This window comes from Bos mutus, chromosome 13 (assembly GCF_027580195.1).
Source record: "Bos mutus isolate GX-2022 chromosome 13, NWIPB_WYAK_1.1, whole genome shotgun sequence".
In the NCBI taxonomy this organism is placed as follows: Eukaryota; Metazoa; Chordata; class Mammalia; order Artiodactyla; family Bovidae; genus Bos; species Bos mutus.
In genome coordinates this window covers 59,711,422-59,732,003 of record NC_091629.1, presented here as the reverse complement: position 1 = coordinate 59,732,003, position 20,582 = coordinate 59,711,422, and the positions used below count along the sequence as shown (strand labels likewise).

The 20,582-nt window shown below is 40.0% G+C and overlaps 1 protein-coding gene and 1 long non-coding RNA gene across 6 annotated transcripts in view; one reads left to right on the top strand and one right to left on the bottom strand.

The window, feature by feature from the left end:
* MPP7 (MAGUK p55 scaffold protein 7) overlaps positions 1-3,817 on the top strand; it is a 225,460-nt gene extending 221,643 nt beyond the window's left edge. The window contains exon 17 of the mRNA XM_070381808.1: positions 692-3,817. Coding sequence (XP_070237909.1) covers positions 692-871 — 180 coding nt within the window. The 3' untranslated portion in view covers positions 872-3,817. The remainder of the gene's footprint in view (positions 1-691) is intronic.
* Positions 1-20,582, bottom strand: part of LOC138990465 (uncharacterized) — an 87,543-nt gene that overhangs the window by 24,244 nt on the left and 42,717 nt on the right. For 3 of the 5 annotated variants that reach the window (XR_011466609.1, XR_011466611.1, XR_011466610.1), the window contains exon 3: positions 6,994-7,135. This is a non-coding gene — a long non-coding RNA (uncharacterized lncRNA). Of the gene's footprint in view, positions 1-6,724; positions 7,136-20,582 lie in introns of those variants that run through there. The other 2 variants (XR_011466612.1, XR_011466608.1) reach the window with 2 other exon arrangements.

Sequence of the window (20,582 nt, the reverse complement as noted above, 5' to 3'; positions counted from 1 at the left end):
AATTACTCAGGGCTCTGGATTAACACTAAAATTAAAATCTCTGTTGTGAAAACCTTCTGTGACCTTGAGATATCGACTCTGAAATGATTCAGGATGTCACAGTATAAAGAATTACCGTATTATTTATTACAGTCTTGTACAATGTAAAGGTTTCTCAGTGAGGATAATAAACGATAACATAGTCCAAAGATTTAACTCACATTTATGTATATGGTCTTGCTATATAACCAACTAAAATTCTTCCTGGTTTCAAAAATGTATGGAGGGCCCCTTACCCACTTGTACTGAAACAAAGAAGGAGATGGTATACATGTCCTTTCATAAATGTATCCACCTCTGAAAAAGTAGTTTTTCTTATACATTCCTTGCTATGAATAAATGTGGACGATGCAGGCAAAGCATCAGGATAAACACTTCTACTTTAATACTGAAACATCCCTGTAATGATAAGTGACTAATTATCCTGAAAGGTGGGACTTTTGACTCTTGTCAGAGCAGTTTTAGTTACAAGCAAATAGAGAATATTAGAAATTACGGCTTCTGAAGAATTTACAGTTAAAGAGGGTAATTTTCTTTCATGGCTGAGGTGAAATAGTGAACACAGAACAGCATTAGATAAACCAGTTGTGTAATAACTGCACTGATGTGATGAAACTGCCTGGTTAACCAATTCTATTTAATACTTTTGTAGGAAGACGACTTTCAAGAAATGATTAAATCTGCCCAGATAATGGAGAGTCAGTATGGTCATCTTTTTGACAAAACTATAGTAAATGATGATCTTGCTGTGGCCTTCAATGAGCTGAAAACAACTTTTGACAAATTGGAGACAGATACTCATTGGGTTCCAGTGAGCTGGTTACATTCATAACTAAGGGAAGTTTTCATAATTATCTTTTTTTTGTAGAGTGCATGATTAAATCAGTTACCATTTTGGTGGTAGGGTTTTTTAATCTATATCACTGTTAGAGATGTGCAATCCTGGTTAAAACTGAATGTTGGTTTTTTATCTTTTTAAAGTCTTATTTCAAACACAGTGTTTGAGTATAAGATCCAGAATTTAAATGTGCACAGTACTGTATTCTGAGCAGAGCTTTGAACCGTCTGGCTGTCTTGAATACAAAGCTCTACCTCCAAGAGGAGGGTTGAACTTTTTATAGAAAGTCTTAGCTAGAGTATATACATGGGCGTCCAGTGCTTCTGCTGGTCTCAGACGCGGTCACTGCCTTTGCTATTTGCATGTCAGCCATTGAAGATGATAAGTTTACAGCCTTGAGCAGCTCCAGACAGGACAGCTTAGGTGTACTTTGGGTGGATCATCATAGATGCACCTGGACTGGCAGTAAGGTGGTCCTCTTACTATCCTAAAAGTGCAACATTTTCTCTTACATAGACACAGTATAGTCACAGTGTGTGCACTCAAGAATCTCTCTTTAAAGGAATTACTGAAAATCTGTCTTAGTGAGTGGCCTTCATGTTATAGTTTGAGAAGGCTTTGTGAGTACATACACTAGTGACTCAATAAATGTTTAATAAGGGAGGGTAGGCTTTGAAAATTATTACATACGAAACTAAAAACCTTTCCTTGTTAGAACGGTGATTACATACCCAAAAGGACTGATTATAAAGGACAATTTTATTTATAAATTCTCAGACATTTCTTTCTGGACTCACCAGAAATTCTGGAGCCAGTTATCTGACTTTGCATTTTCCCAGTAGATTATAAGAATGAATCCTATTCTAAATGTAGGTTTTACATGTTACTGATACAGTTAAAGAAAATGTGATCATTGTCCCAAATATGTACAGTTGATCACCATATTTAAATTTCACTACAAATTGTACTTTAGAAAACTGTTCATGTAATGTTAACTTATTTCTTTGTCATCAAAATATTTCTTTACATTGGCCAGATACCATCCTAATCTTGCTGTTTTTAAAGAAGTTTAAGAAAGACTCTCATATTGTAAATAGCTAGATGGGATCTCTCATTTTTCTTTGATACTACTGACCTTCAGCGAGTAAATTATACAGCTCAAAATACTAGAAATGTGCATAGTTGTATAAGAGAATATGCGTCCCATTCTTGCATGCAGTAAGACACTGCCAATCAGAGAATCATCGTATCTGTGACTTTGAAACAGAAAAAAAAATATTTTTGTTGATTTCTAAAGAGAGTTTAGATGTCCTGTTTAAAGAAAAATAGTGTAGTGAAATTTTATATATTTATGAAATATTTGAAAGGCATATTTTTTTAATTATCAAATGAGGCTATTCATAAAACAAATTGTATGTAAAGATGTCATTAATTTAAAATAGTTTTTTAAATCTGGGTCAACATTCCATGTAAATATTTTGACCTTTGTTTGTTCTCAGATCCACATGTGTGCTCTGTGCACATTTGATAGCATGACTTACTGGGTTTCCTTCATACATGTGAGATTTCATACCTGATACACACTCGCAGCTAAATAGTTAGATAACCAATGTTACCTGACAGCCTAATCCAAACAGCAAATTCTAAGTTAATTAAGTAAACAGCAACCAATTCAGTTTAAAAAGAGGTTTGGGGTTGCCAGGTCTAATACTGAAGCCATACTTCATGGTTGTGTGGCTGGTCTAAGAAAGTACAAGTCTTCCTTGGATGGTTTGGGTAATATTCTTTTTCAACACTGATCAAAATTTCCAATACATTGACTTTCTAGGAAATGAATTATAATTTAGGTAGTCTGAATTCTTTGTTCAGAAATAGCACATGGTTTGTTTTTATTTTTTGCCTCAATTCTTTACTGTGGAGGTAGACAGCATGTGATAAAAATGGAGTCCCTTTTGGTGGTGGGGGTGGTGATGGAGGTGTTATAAAAATATATTTTCCAATTTCTCTCCCTTTTTACACTAGAGCTGAAAAGTATTTTTTAAAATAATGGAAAAGGGGCAATTCAGCAATTTGAAAAATCTTTCATCAGTAGTACACACCTTGATGCTTAGAAAGAGAGTCCGTTCTCTTTAATTTAGTAAGGCTAGGAGAAGGCAGTGGCACCCCACTCCAGTACTCTTGCCTGGAAAATCCCATGGATGGAGGAGCCTGGTAGGCTGCAGTCCATGGGGTCGCTAAGAGTCGGACACGACTGAGCGACTTCACTTTCACTTTTCATTTTTATGCATTGGAGAAGGAAATGGCAACCCACTCCAGTGTTCTTGCCTGGAGAATCCCAGGGACGGGGGAGCCTGGAGGGCTGCCATCTATGGGGTTGCACAGTCGGACACGACTGAAGCGACTTAGTAGTAGCTCCATGGGCTTGGGGATAAATGTTGCAAAGGGCCCTTGATCCTGTACTTGGTGCACCCCTGGCTCCCTCTTGAGGGAGGAGAGACTGGTTCTTTAGGCAGCCTGCTCCCAAGACAATGTCAGCCACTATTTGAGAGAACAGGAATATTTATTTTTTTAAGTCCAAATATTTAATATCCAAGATTAAGAAGGTAAGTCTGTATTCCCATCAATAACAAACTGGAATCTGTTTGCTTTTTTTTTTTTAGGTGAAATTGAAATACCATTTTTTACCATTATTTTACTTACCAGTATAGACATTATTGATATCTTTAAGATTGACCTTCCTGGTATCATGGTATCATGTGATGACTGAATGTATCTAAATTGTAATAATTTAAAATTGACAAGCATATAAAGCAAAACTATGTTGTTAAAAGTTTCCTGAAGAGACAGATTTTTATTATTTATTTTCTTTTTGACTAGTAAGAGTTTATAAATAAAAGGAATGGAAAACCTTTGAGCGTAATAAAATATCTTCAAATTATATGTATAGTTTCTTGAAGATTGCTCTTGCACTTGGTATCTACTTCACTGTTTCTGATGGTAGAACAAGTTGTTCTTTTACTGACACCATGTGATTTGAACTGCCTCTGTCTAAAACAAAATTTCATATTTGTTCCAGACATTAATTGGTTTCATCAAAGTTGTTGGAGAGATGAAATCCACTAGCCTCAATCTTACCCAGTCCAGCCAATCAAAGATAAACAAAAGATCTATGCCATGTGCTAGACAAGCCTGGGCAATGAGTACTTAACTGATCATGAGCTCGTTGACACAGTGATCAGCCTCATATCACACAACTTAAAAGTAATTGCGTAAATATTCTTAATTACCTGACAGTTCCTCATATTAGTAAATTCATAGGGAGCTTCCTAAATAATTTCTATTACCAGTTTTCTTGTCGTTGTTTTAAAGTTCCATTACTTTCAAATGGTACACCCAAAATTAATTCAGTTCAGTTCAGTCGTTCAGTCATGTCTGACTCTTTGCAACCCCATGAATCGCAGCACGCCAGGCCTCCCTGTCCATCACAACTCCAGGAGTCCACCCAAACCCATGTCCATCGAGTCGATGAGGCCTTCCAACCATCTCATCCTCTGTCGTCCCCTTCTCCTCCTGCCCTCAATCTTTCCCAACATCAGGGTCTTTTCCAATGAGTCAGCTCTTCGCATCAGGTGGCCAAAGGATTGGAGTTTCAGCTTCAACATCAGTCCTTCCAAAGAACACCCAGGACTGATCTCCTTTAGGATGGACTGGTTGGATCTCCTGGCAGGCCAAGGGACTCTCAAGAGTCTTCTCCAACACCACAGTTCAAAAGCATCAATTCTTCGGCGCTCAGCTTTCTTTATAGTCCAACACTCACATCCATACATGACCACTGGAAAAATCATAGCCTTCACTAGGCAGACCTTTGTTGACAAAGTAATGTCTCTGCTTTTTAATATTCTGTCTAGGTTGGTCATACCTTTCCTTCCAAGGAGTAAGCATCTTTTAATTTCATTGCTGCAATCACCACCTGCAGTGATTTTGGAGCCCAAAAAATTAAAGTCAGCCACTGTTTCCACTGTTTCCCCATCTATCTGCCATGAAGTGATGGGACCAGATGCCATGATCTTAAGTTTTCTGAATGTTGAGCTTTAAGCCAACTTTTTAACTTTCCTCTTTCACTGTCTTCAAGAGGCTTTTTAGTTCTTCTTCACTTTCTGCCGTAAGGATGGTGTCATCTGCATATCTGAGGTTATTGATATTTCTCCCAGCAATCTTGATTCCAGCTTGTGCTTCTTCCAGCCCAGCGTTTCTCATGATGTACTCTGCATATAAGTTAAATAAGTAGGGTGACAATATACAACCTTGACGTACTCCTTTTCCTATTTGGAACCAGTCTGTTGTTTCATGTACAGTTCTAACTGTTGCTTCCTGACCTGCATATAAGTTTCTCAAGAGGCAGGTCAGGTGGTCTGGTATTCCCATCTCTTTCAGAGTTTTCCACAGTTTATTGTGATCCACACAGTCAAAGGCTTTGGCATAGTCAATAAAGCAGAAATAGATGTTTTTCTGGAACTCTCTTGCTTTTTCCATGATCTAGCGGATGTTGGCAATTTGACCTGTGGCTCCTCTGCCTTTTCTAAAACCAGCTTGAACATCTGCAAGTTCACGGTTCACGTATTGTTGAAGCCTGGCTTAGAGAATTTTGAGCATTACTTTACTAGCATGTGAGATGAGTGCAATTATGTGGTAGTTTGAGCATTCTTTGGCATTGCCTTTCTTTGGGATTGGAATGAAAACTGACCTTTTCCAGTCCTGTGGCCACTGCTGAGTTTTCCATATTTGCTGGCATATTGAGTGCAGCACTTTCACAGCATCATCTTTCAGGATTTGGAATAGCTCCACTGGAATTCCATCACCTCCACTAGCTTTGTTCGTAGTGATGCTTCCTAAGGCCCACTTGACTTCACATTCCAGGATGTCTGGCTCTAGATGAGTGATCACATCATCATGATTATCTTGGTTGTGAAGATCTTTTTTGTACAGTTCTTCTGTGTATTCTTGCCACCTCTTGTTAATATCTTCTGCTTCTGTTAGGTCCCTACCATTTGTCCTTTATTGAGCCCATCTTTGCATGAAATGTTCCCTTGGTATCTCTAATTTTCTTGAAGAGATCTCTAGTCTTTCGCATCCTATTGTTTTCCTTTATTTCTTTGCATTGATCACTGAGGAAGGCTTTCTTCTCTCTCCTTGCTCTTCTTTGGAACTCTGCATTCAAATGGGAATATCTTTCCTTTTTTCCTTTGCTTTTAGCTTCCCATCTTTTCACAGCTATTTGTAAGGCCTCCCCAGACAGCCATTTTGCTTTATTGCATTTCTTTTCCTTGGGGATGGTCTTGATTCCTGTCTCTTATACAGTGTCACGAACCTCCATCCATAGTTCATCAGGCACTCTGTCTATCAGATCTAGTCCCTTAAATCTATTTCTCACTTCCACTGTATAGTCATAAGGGATTTGATTTAGGTCATACCTGAATGGTCTAGGGGCTTCCCTTGTGGCTCAGAGGATAAAGCGTCTGCCTGCAATGCAGGAGACCCGGGTTCAATCCCTGGGTCAGGAAGATCCCCTGGAGAAGAAAATGGCAACCCACTCCAGTATCCTTGCCTGGAGAATCCCATGGACAGGGGAGCCTGGTGGGCTGCAGTCCATGGGGTCACAAAGAGTTGGACACGACTGAGCGAGTTCACTTTCACTTTGAATGGTCTTCAATTTCAGTCTGAATTTGTTAATAAGGAGTTCATGATCCGAGCCACAGTGAGCTCCCAGTCTTGTTTTTGGTGGTCCTCAACAGGAAAGTGAGCCAAGTTTTATGTTTAGCCGCTGATAGGGAATATAACTGATATCGATTGAAAGAAGTGTCCCTTACCTGTATTCATGCCCTTTCCTAGGCTGCCACACCTTTCCAGATGCTTGCTCACTTGCACTTAGTTATCTGGAGGGCAAGGAATATTGTACTTTTATAACAGCTCTTATTCACATATACCTACATGGGCTACGTACTGCCAGATAAAATAGTCATATTAATCATCAGACATCTGTAGGATTTGTATACAGTTTCATTTAATCCTCATAACGGCATTATATGGAAGTAGTACCTTATATGGAAGTATAGTACCTTACATAGAAGTGCGGGCTTCTGTGCCTGCCCAAGGTAACAGGCGTGATGAGTAAGGATCGGGGTTCAATTGTGGTCAGGCTCCTCCAACACCAGGATGTCTGCACTGTGCTTGCTGGTGTTGCTATAACTTGAGTCAATTCTGGAAATAGGTGAGATTTGGTAATTAGAAGTGATTATTCATCCTTTTTATGCACAGGCAATTTACAAAGAGTTTTCTCACAACACTGTTGCTTTAGTCAGATAGCTCTTGATTTCTCTATGCCTCTATTGTTGGCTAATCTTCAAACAGCTTGGCGTGCTGTGGTTCGTTGGGTCGCAAAGAGTCGGACGCGACTGAGCAACTGAACTGAACTTCAAACAATGATGATTATCAAAAGCATACAAAAAAGTTAGCATAATACGCAATTTTTCTGTTTTGTCTGAGTCCTAGTCTTTAATGATGGAGCATGATTTGTCTAATCAGTTGTGATAATCTCCTCTCCGCCAGGATTGATCTGAGTTGGTCCAGCCACTCGATTCCAGGTAATGTCTGTCAGAGGAGCTGTGAGTTGAGTTGTTTCCCTAGTTTAAACAAACACCTGCATAAGGTGAAAATCCTCTATGCTCCTGCCCCCATTCCTCCTGTCTGAGATGCTTCTATTACATTGTGGTGCTTAACAACATGACAGCCATAATCCTAACCCTAAATCAATGGATGATAAAGGTCAATCTATAGATGAGTGAGTAAAAAAAACAAGAAAAGATCCTAAATCCATAACGTCACTGAGCTGTTGAAAAAATCCTTGGGACCTCTTTCCTCTAATTACTGAATAAACAATGTTCTTTTTTTAAAATGTATTTTTAATTGAAGGATAATTTCTTTATAATGTGTTGGTTTCTGCCATGCAACACCATGAATCAGCCACAAGTATACATATGGCTTCTCACTCTGAAACCTCCCTCCCACCCCTCTAGGCTGTTACAGAGGACCAGGTTGAGCTCCTTGTGTTATTCAGCAACTTAAAATGAAAAGACAACCCTCAGGATGGGAGAAAATAATTGCAAATTAAACTGACAAAGGATTAATATTCAAAATATATAAGCAGCTCATTAAGCTCAATATCAGATAAACATGAAGCTCAATATCAGAAAAACAAATAACCCAATCAGAAAAACTGGCAGAAGACCTAAACAGACATTTCTCCAAAGAAGACATGCAGATGGCCAACAGACACATGAAAAAATGCTCAACACTGCTCAGTATTAGCAGAATGCAAATCAAGACAATGTTATTTTATGCTCTGTTGGTGGGAATGTAAATTGGTGTAGCCACTATGGAAATCGGTAGCTGGGGGTTCCTCAAAAAAATGAAAATTGAGCTACCATATGAGCCAGCAGTCCCATTCCTGGGCATATATCTTGAAGGAAATGAAATCACTATTTTGAAAAGAGTTCTGCATCCCCACTTTCCACATGCACTGCAAGATTATTCACAGCAGCTGAGACAAGGAAACAACATGTCCATCAACAGATGAATGAAGAATCTAGGGCATGTACACATACACATTTACATACACATAAAAAGGAATGTTATTCAATGGTAAAAAAAATACGTAAATTCTGCCTTTTGTGACAACATGGTTGTATCTTTCTTGAAGGCATTATTCTAAGTAAAATAAGTTAGAGAAAGACAAATAACTATATGTGGTGCTAGAGAAGACTCTTGAGAGTCCTTTGGACAGAAAGGAGATCAAACCAGTCCATCCTAAAGGAAATCAACCGTGAATATTCATTGGAGGGACTGATGCTGAAGCTGAAGCTCCAATACTTTGGCCACCTGATGCAAAGGGCTGACTCACTGGAAAAGACCCTGATGCTGGGAAAGATTGAAGGTAGGAGAAGGGGGTGGCAGAGGATGAGATGGATGGATGGCATCACTGACTCAATGGATGTGAGTTTAAGCAAACTCACAGAGATAGTGAAGGACAAGGAAGCCTGGTGCACTGCAGATCATGGGGTTGCAAAGAGTTGGATCCAACTGAGCGACTAAACAACAACCACTTGTATAAGGTATCTACAAGAGCTGAAATAGAAGGTAGAATGGTAGTTACCAGGGCTTGGATGGAAAAGGGGGATGTTGGTCAGAAGGCACAAGCTTCCAGGTATGAGATGAGTAAGTTCTGGGGATGTAATGGCATGTTGACTATTGTTAACAACACTGTATTACATGCTTGAAAGTAGCTAAAAGAGTAGATCTTAAATGTTATTAACACACACACAAGGTAATTAGGTGGTGAAAGTGTTAAATAACTTTATTGTGGTAATCATTTCACCATATATACATATATCAAACCACACTGTACATGTTAAACTTACACAACTTTATGTCAAAACTGGAGAAGATGTTCTCTTAAAAGTGTTACTATTAGGCTGCTGTTTGCTTGCTGCTGGAAGCATTCCTAATGGAAAGCAGTATCCATGACCACCCAGGCCACTCCCAGTGCCTGCATCACTTACCAAAAATGTCACTTGTCCTGCAATGAAGCATTGAACCTTAAAACATTCTGTAACTTGTAGCATAAAATAAAGCAAGAGACTCCATTTACATTTTATTTTGCTTGGGTTCCACTTTTTTTTTTCCTCCACAATATAACATTTAAGTTTGGGGAAAGCTGTTCTTGTGTTTTGAGATTTACAAATTGATCATGGTTGTGAGTCTACAGTTTTGGCAAAGTGATATCTCTGTGATTAAATTTGACCTGGGCACTAGTAATACCTGAAAGTTCCATCTGTCAGGCCCCTGCCCTGTGCCAGGCACTCTGCTTGTTAGTAGTAGGTGACCTGTTTGTGATCATCAGCTCTACTTAAACAGATAAAGGACCGAAATAGAAATATGTATAAATAACAATGGCTACAAAACAATATAATTACTGTTCATGCTAATGAAAGGTATATAGTATGAAGTAATTACTGAGGAAAATATATTGCTCTTAGGAACCTAGAAGATACCAAAACAGCTGAGGATGGAAGAAAGAAGGACAAAAACAAACATGCTTAAATATTAGTTAAAATATTTTAGGTATTTGAAGGCAATTATTTGTGGAATTGAAAGTAAATGCAAAGAGGAATCAGAGACTCCATTAAATGAGAAGACAAAAAGATGCCAAATGGGTCTCTCATTACAGATTTAAATGGCATAAACTCATGTAGTAAGAGACCATTTTTCAACTACATCAAAAATGGACATCAACCATATTCTTTAAGAAGAGAAAGATTTAAAGTAAGAGGATTGGCAAAAATGTGCAAATGCAAGGCAGAAGGAAACCAAAAGCAGAAAACACAATAATAATATGAAAATTGAGGTAAATGCTTGGGGCAAAAAGTCATTCTTTAGTAATCCGTGGTATAAGCCATAAAAGGAACAGTGTTAAAGACACTGAGTAAAACCTTGAGGAGTGCAGTCAATAAAACCACATTATTTGGTCATCTTTAAAATACTTCTCTTAGACCTCGAAAAGAAGTGGTTATAGAAGGTCCATATACTTCCCTGGTGGCCTAGTGGTTAAGAATCCACCTTCCAATGCAGGAGATGTGGGTTTGATCCCTGTCGGGGAACTAAGATACCACATGCTACAGTGAAGACCCAGCACAGCCCCCCGCAAAACTTCATGTATCACAACTCCTCAGCTGATCTCATAGCCATGGAAAGAATGCTTTTTCCTGCAAACAGATTACACCTTCGGTTCAAGAGCCACACTGAGAATTTACAAAACCCAATCCTAAAGCAAGCCGCAAGAAAAGCCTCATTAAATTCCAAAATATTTTAAGTACTTCAAGTCACATCTAATGACTACAGTCCAATAGAACTTAAAGTGAATAACCAGTAGACACCAAAACAGACCTCTCAGAAAAACTCAAACAACAGCAAAACAAAACATCCTGATCATGGAGGAATTAAAAATAAAACTGTAGATTATTCGGAGAATAACAACATAACTATCAGAATCTATGGACTAGGACTGAAAAACTGAGCTCAGGAAAACTTGTTGCCTTAAAAGCTTTTCAAGGGGAAAAAAATAAAAATAAACACTGGCTCAAGCAACTCGGGAAAGAATAACATGAGTGGTATTTTGGCTAGGTTATAATATACACTGACTTTTCCAGGAATGCGCTACCATGTAAATCAAAGGAAGACTGTGCTTCATTTTTTCAGAACCCTACCAAGTTTTCTTCACTATTTTGGAACATCATGTCATTAATGGCAATAGCACCCGTCGTGTCAGAGTCTCCTGCACGGCGTGTCTGGACACAGCCATGCCACAGTGTGCGAACCTACCCTATGCATGGATCACTGCTGTCTTCGGAGGACTGCTGCCTGAGCATTTATATCTCACAGTATGAACTATTTTATTCTCCACTGCTTTCCTTTTCTTTCTCCCTTTTATTATAATGGGGTTCCATTGTATTATTTGATTTTACTGCACCATGTGCCATGCGGGGTTTTAGTTCCCTGACCAGGGATTGAACCTGTGCCCCCTGCAGTGGAAGCACAGATTCTTAACCACTAGACCACCAGGGAAGTTTCTGGGACAAAATCTCTTATAGACAAGGAACACTGAGTATGATAGGGAGTGATTACTGCTGCTTCAGACAGATGGCCACATAGATCCCATTTATGGTGCAGGCTTTGAGCTATACAGCTCATGCGGTTTTAAAAATATTATGTTTTGATATGATTAATATGCAACTGAGCATCAAGTTACGTTGAAATTTGGCTACAGTCGTAGAAGGTATCTACTGTTAGCACTTGGCTTCCCTGATGGCTCGGTGGTAAAGAATCTGCCTGCGGTGCAGGAGACTCGGGAGACGTGGGTTCTCCTGGGTCAGGAAAATCCCCTGGAGGAGGAAATGGCAACCCACTCCAGTATTCTTGCCTGAAGAATCCCATGGATAGAAGAGGGCTATGGTCCGTGGGGTCTCAAATAGTCAGATAGAACTGAGCGTGCACGGATACACACACACACATTTTGAGCATCAAGTAGTATCCTTGAGTATACTGCTGCTACGAATAGGCTCTTGCAGAAGAAAATAGCTTTACAGTTTAAAATATTTTCCAAAACTAGGTAATGGAATTAACTAAGAGACGAGACATTATTGCAGACCTAAATACTAAAAGATCATAGACTCTCCCAGAATACAATTTTAACAGCATAAGATTTTAGAAAAATCTTGAGACATGGCAGGTAAATCCAAAAAGGAGGAGATCAAGATGGCAGAGTGGGAGGACAGACTCCCCTCCCCTCCCTGAACACTCCCGAAGTACATGTACATGTGGAGCAATTCTCGCTGAAAACTAACTGGAGACTGGCAGAAACACTCCTTACAACCAAGGCTGTAAAAAAATCCACATGGAATTAGGTGGGAAGGGAAGTGATCAGATTGAGACTTTGTGCTCCTGGGAGGGGACACAGAAGATGGGGGTTATGTGGGTGGAGATTCTCCCTGAAATGAGGGCTTCGAGCCACATATTCTGCACCCCAGTCCTGAGGTCTGACACTGGAAAGACGAGTAACCTCAGCTGGCTTGAAAATCAGTGGGACTAACAGGAGGGCTGTGAGAAACCTAGAGTGCCTGTGAAGAGAGGGCACAGACTTGCCTACTCCTGAAACAAAGTGGAGAAAGTGCAACTTGCACAGGACTCTAGCCAATTTCCCCCAACTACCCTGCAGCATGCCCCAGCCTGAGCCAAGCACCCATTCTGGCCCCATTTGCCCTGTGGCATGGCTTCACACTAGGCATGAGAGCTGGCATGGCTGAGGCGGGTGCTCAGGGAGGGGACAGATGGAGTTGGCTTGGGCCTGGAATGGCATCTGAATGGGGCAGGGACAGCCATTACTGGTGTTCAGAGAGAGGCCCAGGACTCTGGAGCCAGGATTGGCACTGTCCATACACCAAGTGCTCACTCCAGCCCCTTCTTGCTCCAGCACTACTTCTCTGGGGCAAAGGTGCTGATGCTAGGAGGCAGGAGGATACACACGTGGATGGAACAGAGTCATTTCTGACCAGACCCTCAGGACTTCCATTCCAGCAACTTAGGACCTGAGCAACCCTGCAGTGGGCGAGGTTGGTCACTGACCAGAGGAGAAGCACTGGCACGAATGCCTGGCTAGTACGGCCCTGGCCCATCCATGTCAAGTCCCACCTCCTACCAAGGTAACAGGTGCCAGCACACCTGGAAGAAAGCGTGACTGGTGCTTACCTCTTCCAGCTCACTGACCAAAGCTACAGGGCACCTGCAGACTGTACAGGTACACTCCCATATGGGCACATCCCTTCAAGGCGGGAAGAGGTAACTATCTCACTTCAATTCATACAGACAGAGAAAGATAAGCAAAATGAGAAGACAGAAGGATTTGTTTCAATTGAAACAATAAGGAAGACCTAATGAAACAAATACATAATTTACAAGATACAGAGTTCAAAGCATCAGCAATAAGAAGACTAACTCAATTAAGGAAAAGAATAGATGAACACAGTGAAAACTTTAGCAAGGAACTAGAAAATGTAAAAAAGGACCAGTCATAAAGGAAGAATACAATAGGAGGAATTAATAATAGACTAGGTGATAGAGATCCTGATAGACGAGGTGAAAAGACCCTGATGCTGGGAAAGATTGAAGGCAGGAGGAGAAGGGGACGATAAAGGACGAGATGGTTCGATGGCATCACCAACTCAATAGACATGAGTTTGAGCAAGCTCTAGGAGATGATGAAGGACATGGAAACCTGGCGTGCTGTAGTCCATGGGGTCGCAAAGAGTCAGATACGACTGAGTGACTGAAAGCAACAAAAAGGTGACAGATCTGGAAGACAAAATAATGGAAACTATCCGATCAGAACAGCAAAAAGAAAATCAAATTAAAAAAAAATGAGAACACTTTAAAGGACCTCTGGGACTCTATCACGTATGCCAACATTCACATTATAGGGATCCCAGAAGGAGAGAAAGGGGTCAAAATTTTGATGAAATTAGGTTGAAAACGTCACTGAAGAAAGAAACAGATATCCAGGTACAGGAAGCTCAGAGGGTCCCAAACAAGGTGAATGCAAATTCATTCACACCAAGACATAATTAAAATGGCATAAGTCACAGAGAGATTCTGAAATCACCAAGAGAAAAAGAGTCACCTACAAGGGAATTCCCATAGGACTATTAGCTTTTTCTGCAGAAACTGCAGGCCAAAAGGGAGTGGCCTGATATAAAATGCTGAAAGGGAAAAACCTGCAACCTAGGATTATCTACTGAACAAGATAATCATTTAGAATAGGAGAGATTAAAAAAAAAAAACAACAACTCAGATAAGCAAAAATTATGAGAGTTCATGAGAACCTTAACATTTCTTTTAGGGTAGGCTCCCTCCAGTGTCTCCAGCCAGGACTCTCCCAGGCTACCCTCACCTCTCCACTGTGTTAGGCAAAAAGTGGAGCTGACCCCCAGAAACCCCACCCTTTGGTGTACCTACACTTTCAGTTGTTCAGCCAAGCCCTAACTTAGGCCCTCCTAGAAAGGCATGTGGCAGATGCAATTAAGGTTTCAAATCAGTTGCCTTTGGAAAAAAAAAAAGGGGGCGGGATTTACCTGGTCTAACCAAGTATGCCCTTAAAAAGTGACTCGGCTTTTCCTGAACAACAAAGAAGGAATTGAAGTTTGAGAAGGATTTGATTTGACGAGATTCCCTGTCCATGGTTTGACGAGATTCCCTGTCCATGGTTTTGACAGCGGAGAGGACCACAAGGCAGTGAATGCGATTAGCCTCTAAGACCTGAGAGCAGCCCCTGGCTGACAGCAAGAAAGCTAAGACCTCGGTCTTCAAACTAAGAATTGAATGCTGCCTGCAACCTGCTGAGCTTGGAAAGGAACCCTAAGCTCCAAGTGAGATTAGCAGTGAGTCCTGCTGAAGCCTTGACTTTAGACTTGTGAGACTCTGAGCTGAGAACTCGGCCATGCCTGTTCTGACCTACAGAACTGTGAGCTCAAAATGAGTGTTGTTTTAAACTACTAAGTTTGTAGTGTTACTGAGGATTGGAAAACTAGGATGTTCAGCCACTGAGTCCTATCAGAAATCTCTTAACTCCATCCTACATTCTCTTTTTCTCTTACTTTATTGTGGTAAGAACACTTAAAACCTACCAACTGATGCTGAAGCTGACACTTCAATATTTTGACCATCTGATGCGAAGAACTGACTCATTGGAAAAGACCCTGATGCTGGAATGATTGAAGGCAGGAGGAAAAAGGGATGACACAGGATGAGATGGTTGGATGGCATCACCAACTCGATGGACGTGAGTTTGAGCAAGTTCCAGGAGTTGGTGATGGACTGGGAGCCCTGGAGTCCATGGGGTAGCAAAGAGTCAGACACAACTGAGCGACTAAACTGAACTTAACAAATTTTAAAGTTTACAATATGCTATTGTCATCTCTAGGCACAATGTTATAAACAGATCTCTAATTATTAATACTCATCTTGTAAAACTAAAATATACTTGTTGATTAGTAATCCCCCATTTCCACATCTCCCCAACCCCTGACAACCACTGTTCTATTCTTTGCTTCTAGGAGATTGATTATGTTAGATAACTCAAAGAAGTGGAATCATGTGATACATGTGCTTCTGTGACTAGCTTATTTTACTTAGCATAGCTTCCTTAAGGTTCACCCTTGTTGTCTTATATTGCAGGATTTCTTTCTTTTCAAGGCTGAATAACATGCTGTTTTATGCGACCCCGTGGATTGTAGCCCACCTGGCTCTTCTGTCCATGGACTTCTCCAGGCCAGAATACTGGAGTGGGTTGCCATTCCCTTCTCCAGGGGATCTTCCCGACCCGGGGATTGAACCCAGGTCTCCTTCACTGCAGACAGATTCTTTACCATCCGAGCCACCAGGGAAGCCTTTTATGTATATATCACATTAAAAAAATCCATTCTTCCATCAGTGGACATTTGTTTCCCATCTTAGCTATTGTGAATAGTGCTGCTATGAACATGGAAATTAAGATATCTCTTTGAGATCCTGATTTCAGTTCTTTTGGATAAGTAGCTAGAAGTGGGTTGCTGAGTCATATGGTAGTTCTATATTTAATTTTTTGAGGAACCTCTATACTGTTTTCCATAGTGGTTGCACCATTTGCATTCCCAGCAACAGAGTACAACCGTTGATTCTCCACAATTCTGGTCTCTTGTTTCGATTCGCATTTCCCTGATAATTAGTGACACTGAATAGTAAAGTAATGCTCAAAATTCTCCAAGCGAGACTTCAGCAATATGTGAACCGTGAACTTCCAGCTGTTCAAGCTGGTTTTAGAAAAGGCAGAGGAACCAGAGATCAAATTGCCAACATCTGCTGGATCATTGAAAAAGCAAGGGAGTTCCAGAAAAACATCTATTTCTGCTTTATTGACTATGCCAAAGCCTTTGACTGTGTGGATCACAATAAACTGTGGAAAATTCTGAAAGAGATGGGAATACCAGATCATCTGACCTGCCTCTTGAGAAACCTATATGCAGGTCAGGAAGCAACAGTTAGAACTGGACATGGAACAACAGACTGGTTCCAAATAGGAAAAGGAGTACGTCAAGGCTGTATATTGTCACCCTGCTTATTTAACTTATATGCAGAGTACATCATGAGAAACGCTGGGCTGGAAGAAGCACAAGCTGGAATCAAGATTGCCAGGAGAGATATCAATATAACCTCAGATATGCAGATGACACCACTCTTATGGCAGAAAGTGAAGAGGAACTAAAAAGCCTCTTGAAGACAGTGAAAGAGGAAAGTTAAAAAGTTGGCTTAAAGCTCAACATTCAGAAAACTAAGATCATGGCATCTGGTCCCATCACTTCATGGCAAATAGATGGGGAAACAGTGGAAACAGTGGCTGACTTTATTTTTTGGGCTCCAAAATTACTGCAGGTGGTGATTGCAGCCATGAAATTAAAAGACGCTTACTCCTTGGAAGGAAAGTTAGACAGCATATTGAAAAGCAGAGACATTACTTTGCCAACAAAGGTCCGTCTAGTCAAGGCTATGGTTTTTCCAGTGGTCATGTATGGATGTGAGAGTTGGACTGTGAAGAAAGCTGAGTGCCGAAGAGTTGATGCTTTTGAACTGTGGTGTTGGAGAAGACTCTTGAGAGTCCCTTGCGAGGAGATCCAACCAGTCCATTCTGAAGGAGATCAGTCCTGGGTGTTCTTTGGAAGGAATGATGCTAAAGCTGAAACTCCAGTAGTTTGGCCACGTCATGTGAAGAGTTGAGTCATTGGAAAAGACTCTGATGCTGGGAGGGATTGGGGACAGGAGGAGAAGGGGACGACAGAGGATGAGATGGCTGGATGGCATCACCGACTCGATGGACATGAGTTTGAGTGAACTCCGGGAGTTGGTGATGGACAGGGAGGCCTGGCGTGCTGCAGTTCATGGGGTTGCAAAGAGTTGGACACGACTGGGCGACTGAACTGACTGAACTGAACTGAGTATCTTTTCATATACTGTTGGTCATTTGTAAATCTTTGGTGAAATGTCTATGAAAGTCCTGAGACCATTTTTAAATCAAGATTTTTTTTTTATTGAATTGTAAGAGTTCCTTACAAATCTTGGAACCTAATCCCTTATCAGATACATGGTTTGCATATATTTTCTCCCATTACACTGGTGGCCTTTTCACCCTCTGCTTTGTAGTTTGATGTGGTTCCACTTATCTGTGCTTTTGGTGTCATCTAAGAAATCACTGTGAAGACCAATGTCATGAAGCTTTCCCCCTATGTTTTGTTTTAGGAGTTTTATCATTTCAGGTTTTACACTTAAATCTTTAATCCATTTTGAGTTGATTTTTTATGTATGGTGTCAGATAAAGGTTCAGTATCACTATTTTGCATGTGGATATCCAGTTTTCCAACACTTTTTGTTGAAAGGATTATTTTTTATCTATTGTGTATTTTTTGGAGAAGGAAATGGCAACCCACACCAGTATTCTTGCCTGGAAAATCCCATGGACAGAGGACTCTGGCAGGCTACAGTCCATGGGGTTGCAAGAGTCGGACATGACTTAGCGACTAAAGTTTTGTGTATTTTTGGCACATGTGTTAAAGATCAGTTAACAAGATATGTTTGTGGGTTTATTTCTGGGCCCTCTATTCTGTTCCACTGATATGTGTGTGTATATATATACACACACACACATACACACACACACTATATATATAGCATTTATGCTGTTTTAATTACTAAAACTCTGTAATACATTTTGAAATTAGGAGTTGTGATATCTCTAGCTTTGTTCTTCTCTTTTAAGACCATTTTGCCTATTTGGGTCTTCTGCAGTTCTATATGAATTTTAGAATTTTTTATGTAAAAGAATACTATTGGGATTTTAATAGCAATTGCATTTCATCTATAGATTTCTTTGTGTAGTATGAACATTTTAACAATATTGTCTTTCAGTCCATGAACACAGGATGTCTTTCCATTTGTTTGTGTCATTAATTCTTTCATCAGTGCTTTATAGTTTACAGTGTACAAGTCTTTGAATGTCTTGAGTTTATTCCTATTTAATTCTTTTTGATGTTACTGTAAATGAAATTGTTTTCCTAATTTCCTTTTCAGTTTGCTATTAGTGTACAGAAATTCAACTGATTTTTGTAGATTGATATTATTTCCTGAAACTTAACTGAATTCATTTACTAGCTCTCCCAGTTCTTCTGTGTGGAGTCTTTAGGTTTTCTCTATATAAGATCATATCACCACATACAGGGCCAGTTTTACTTATTTCAATTTGGATGCCTTTTTGCTATGGTATGAATGTCTGGGTCTCCTCAAAATTCATATGTTGAAATCGTAACCCGCAAAGTGGGCCCTCTGGGAGGTGATTAGGTCCTAAGTATGGTTGGAAAATCATGAGTGGTATTAGGGCTCTTCAAAAAGAAATCCCACAGTTTCCTAGTCTCTTCCATCATGTGGGAAAAACAATAAGAAGTCTACAACCCCAGAGAGGGCCCTTACCTGATCATGTTGTCACCCTGATCTTGGACTTACAGCCCTAGAACTATGAGCAAAACATTTCTGCTGTTTATAAACCACCCCAGTCTGTGCTAGTTTGTTAAAGCAGCCTGGAATAGGCTAACACCTTTATATTTCTGCTTTTGTTTGTTGCCTAAATATTCCGACCAGGGCTTCCAGTGCTAGGTTTAATATAAGTGGTGAGAGTGGGCCTCCTCATCCTATTTCTGATCTTAATGGGAAAACTTTCACTTTTTAACCATTGATTATATTAACAATGGATTTTTCTTATATGTCCTTTACATATACCAACAAACTACATAACCTATAAGAAATGGAAATATTCCTAGAAACATGCAACCTACTAAGACATAATCACAAAGAAATAGAAAGTGTGAACAGATGTATAACTAGCAAGGAGACTGAATCAATAATCAAAAGCCTTCCAACAGAGAAAAGTCCAAGACCAGATGGTTTCACTTCGTGAATTCCACCAAACATTTAGAGCAAAATTAATGCCAGTCCTTCTCAAACTCTTCCCAGAAAACTGAAGAGGAGGAAACACTTCCAAACTCATTTTATAAGAACAGAATTACTCCAATATCAATGTCAGACAAGGATGCTGCAAGAAAATTACAGACCAATATCCCTAATGAATATAGATATAAAAAGCCTCAACAGAATATTAGCAAAATGAATTCAGCAGCAGATGAAGAGGCTCATACACCATAATCACATGGGATTTATCAATGGAATACAAGGATGGTTTAACATATGAAAATTAATGTGATATACCATATTATAGAATGAAGGATAAAAATCACATGGACATCTCAATAAATGCAAATAAAATACCTGATAAAATTCAACACCTTTTCATAATAAAAACATAAACCTTTGGCCCAATGATACACAGGACCCTCCTGATCCTGGCTCCCGCTTCTCCCATCTTACTTCTTTCTCACTGTTCACTGACTTTATAAACTAGGAAAAGAGGAAAATTACCTCTGTGTTCAGAAGCTCATGATCTCCTTTCTCCACCATTACAATGGCCTTAATGGCCCCCTTTTCCATAAGCATCTTCCCTTTTGGTTTATTCTTAACACTTTAACTATTACTCCCACCTTCCACCTCCTCGTTGCTCTCTTACCATCTGCCCCTCTGTCTGTTTATACTATTAACAAATTTCCCATTTCTGTAGCAGAGAAACAGCTAGCAAGGGTAGGAAGAACAAGTATGCACACTTTATTTATGGAAGAAACATTTGAGTGCCTGCTGTCTACCAGCCTGTGCTTGGCATGAGGACTAGTGAGTTGAATGGCACACAGCCCTGTCTTTAAGGTGCTCACATTGTAGAGGGAGAAAGGGGCACACAAATTGGGCATTTTGAGAGCCATCATAAGAGCAATAATGGAGATATACACATGGAAGCTTAAAAGAAGATCTGGCCTGCTGAACAGAAGTGGAAAAGATGAGGGAGAGAAGCAGATTGGGAGGATAAGACATTAAGGCTTGCTGCAAGAAAGGAGACATGAGCTAAAAATCTCAGTGA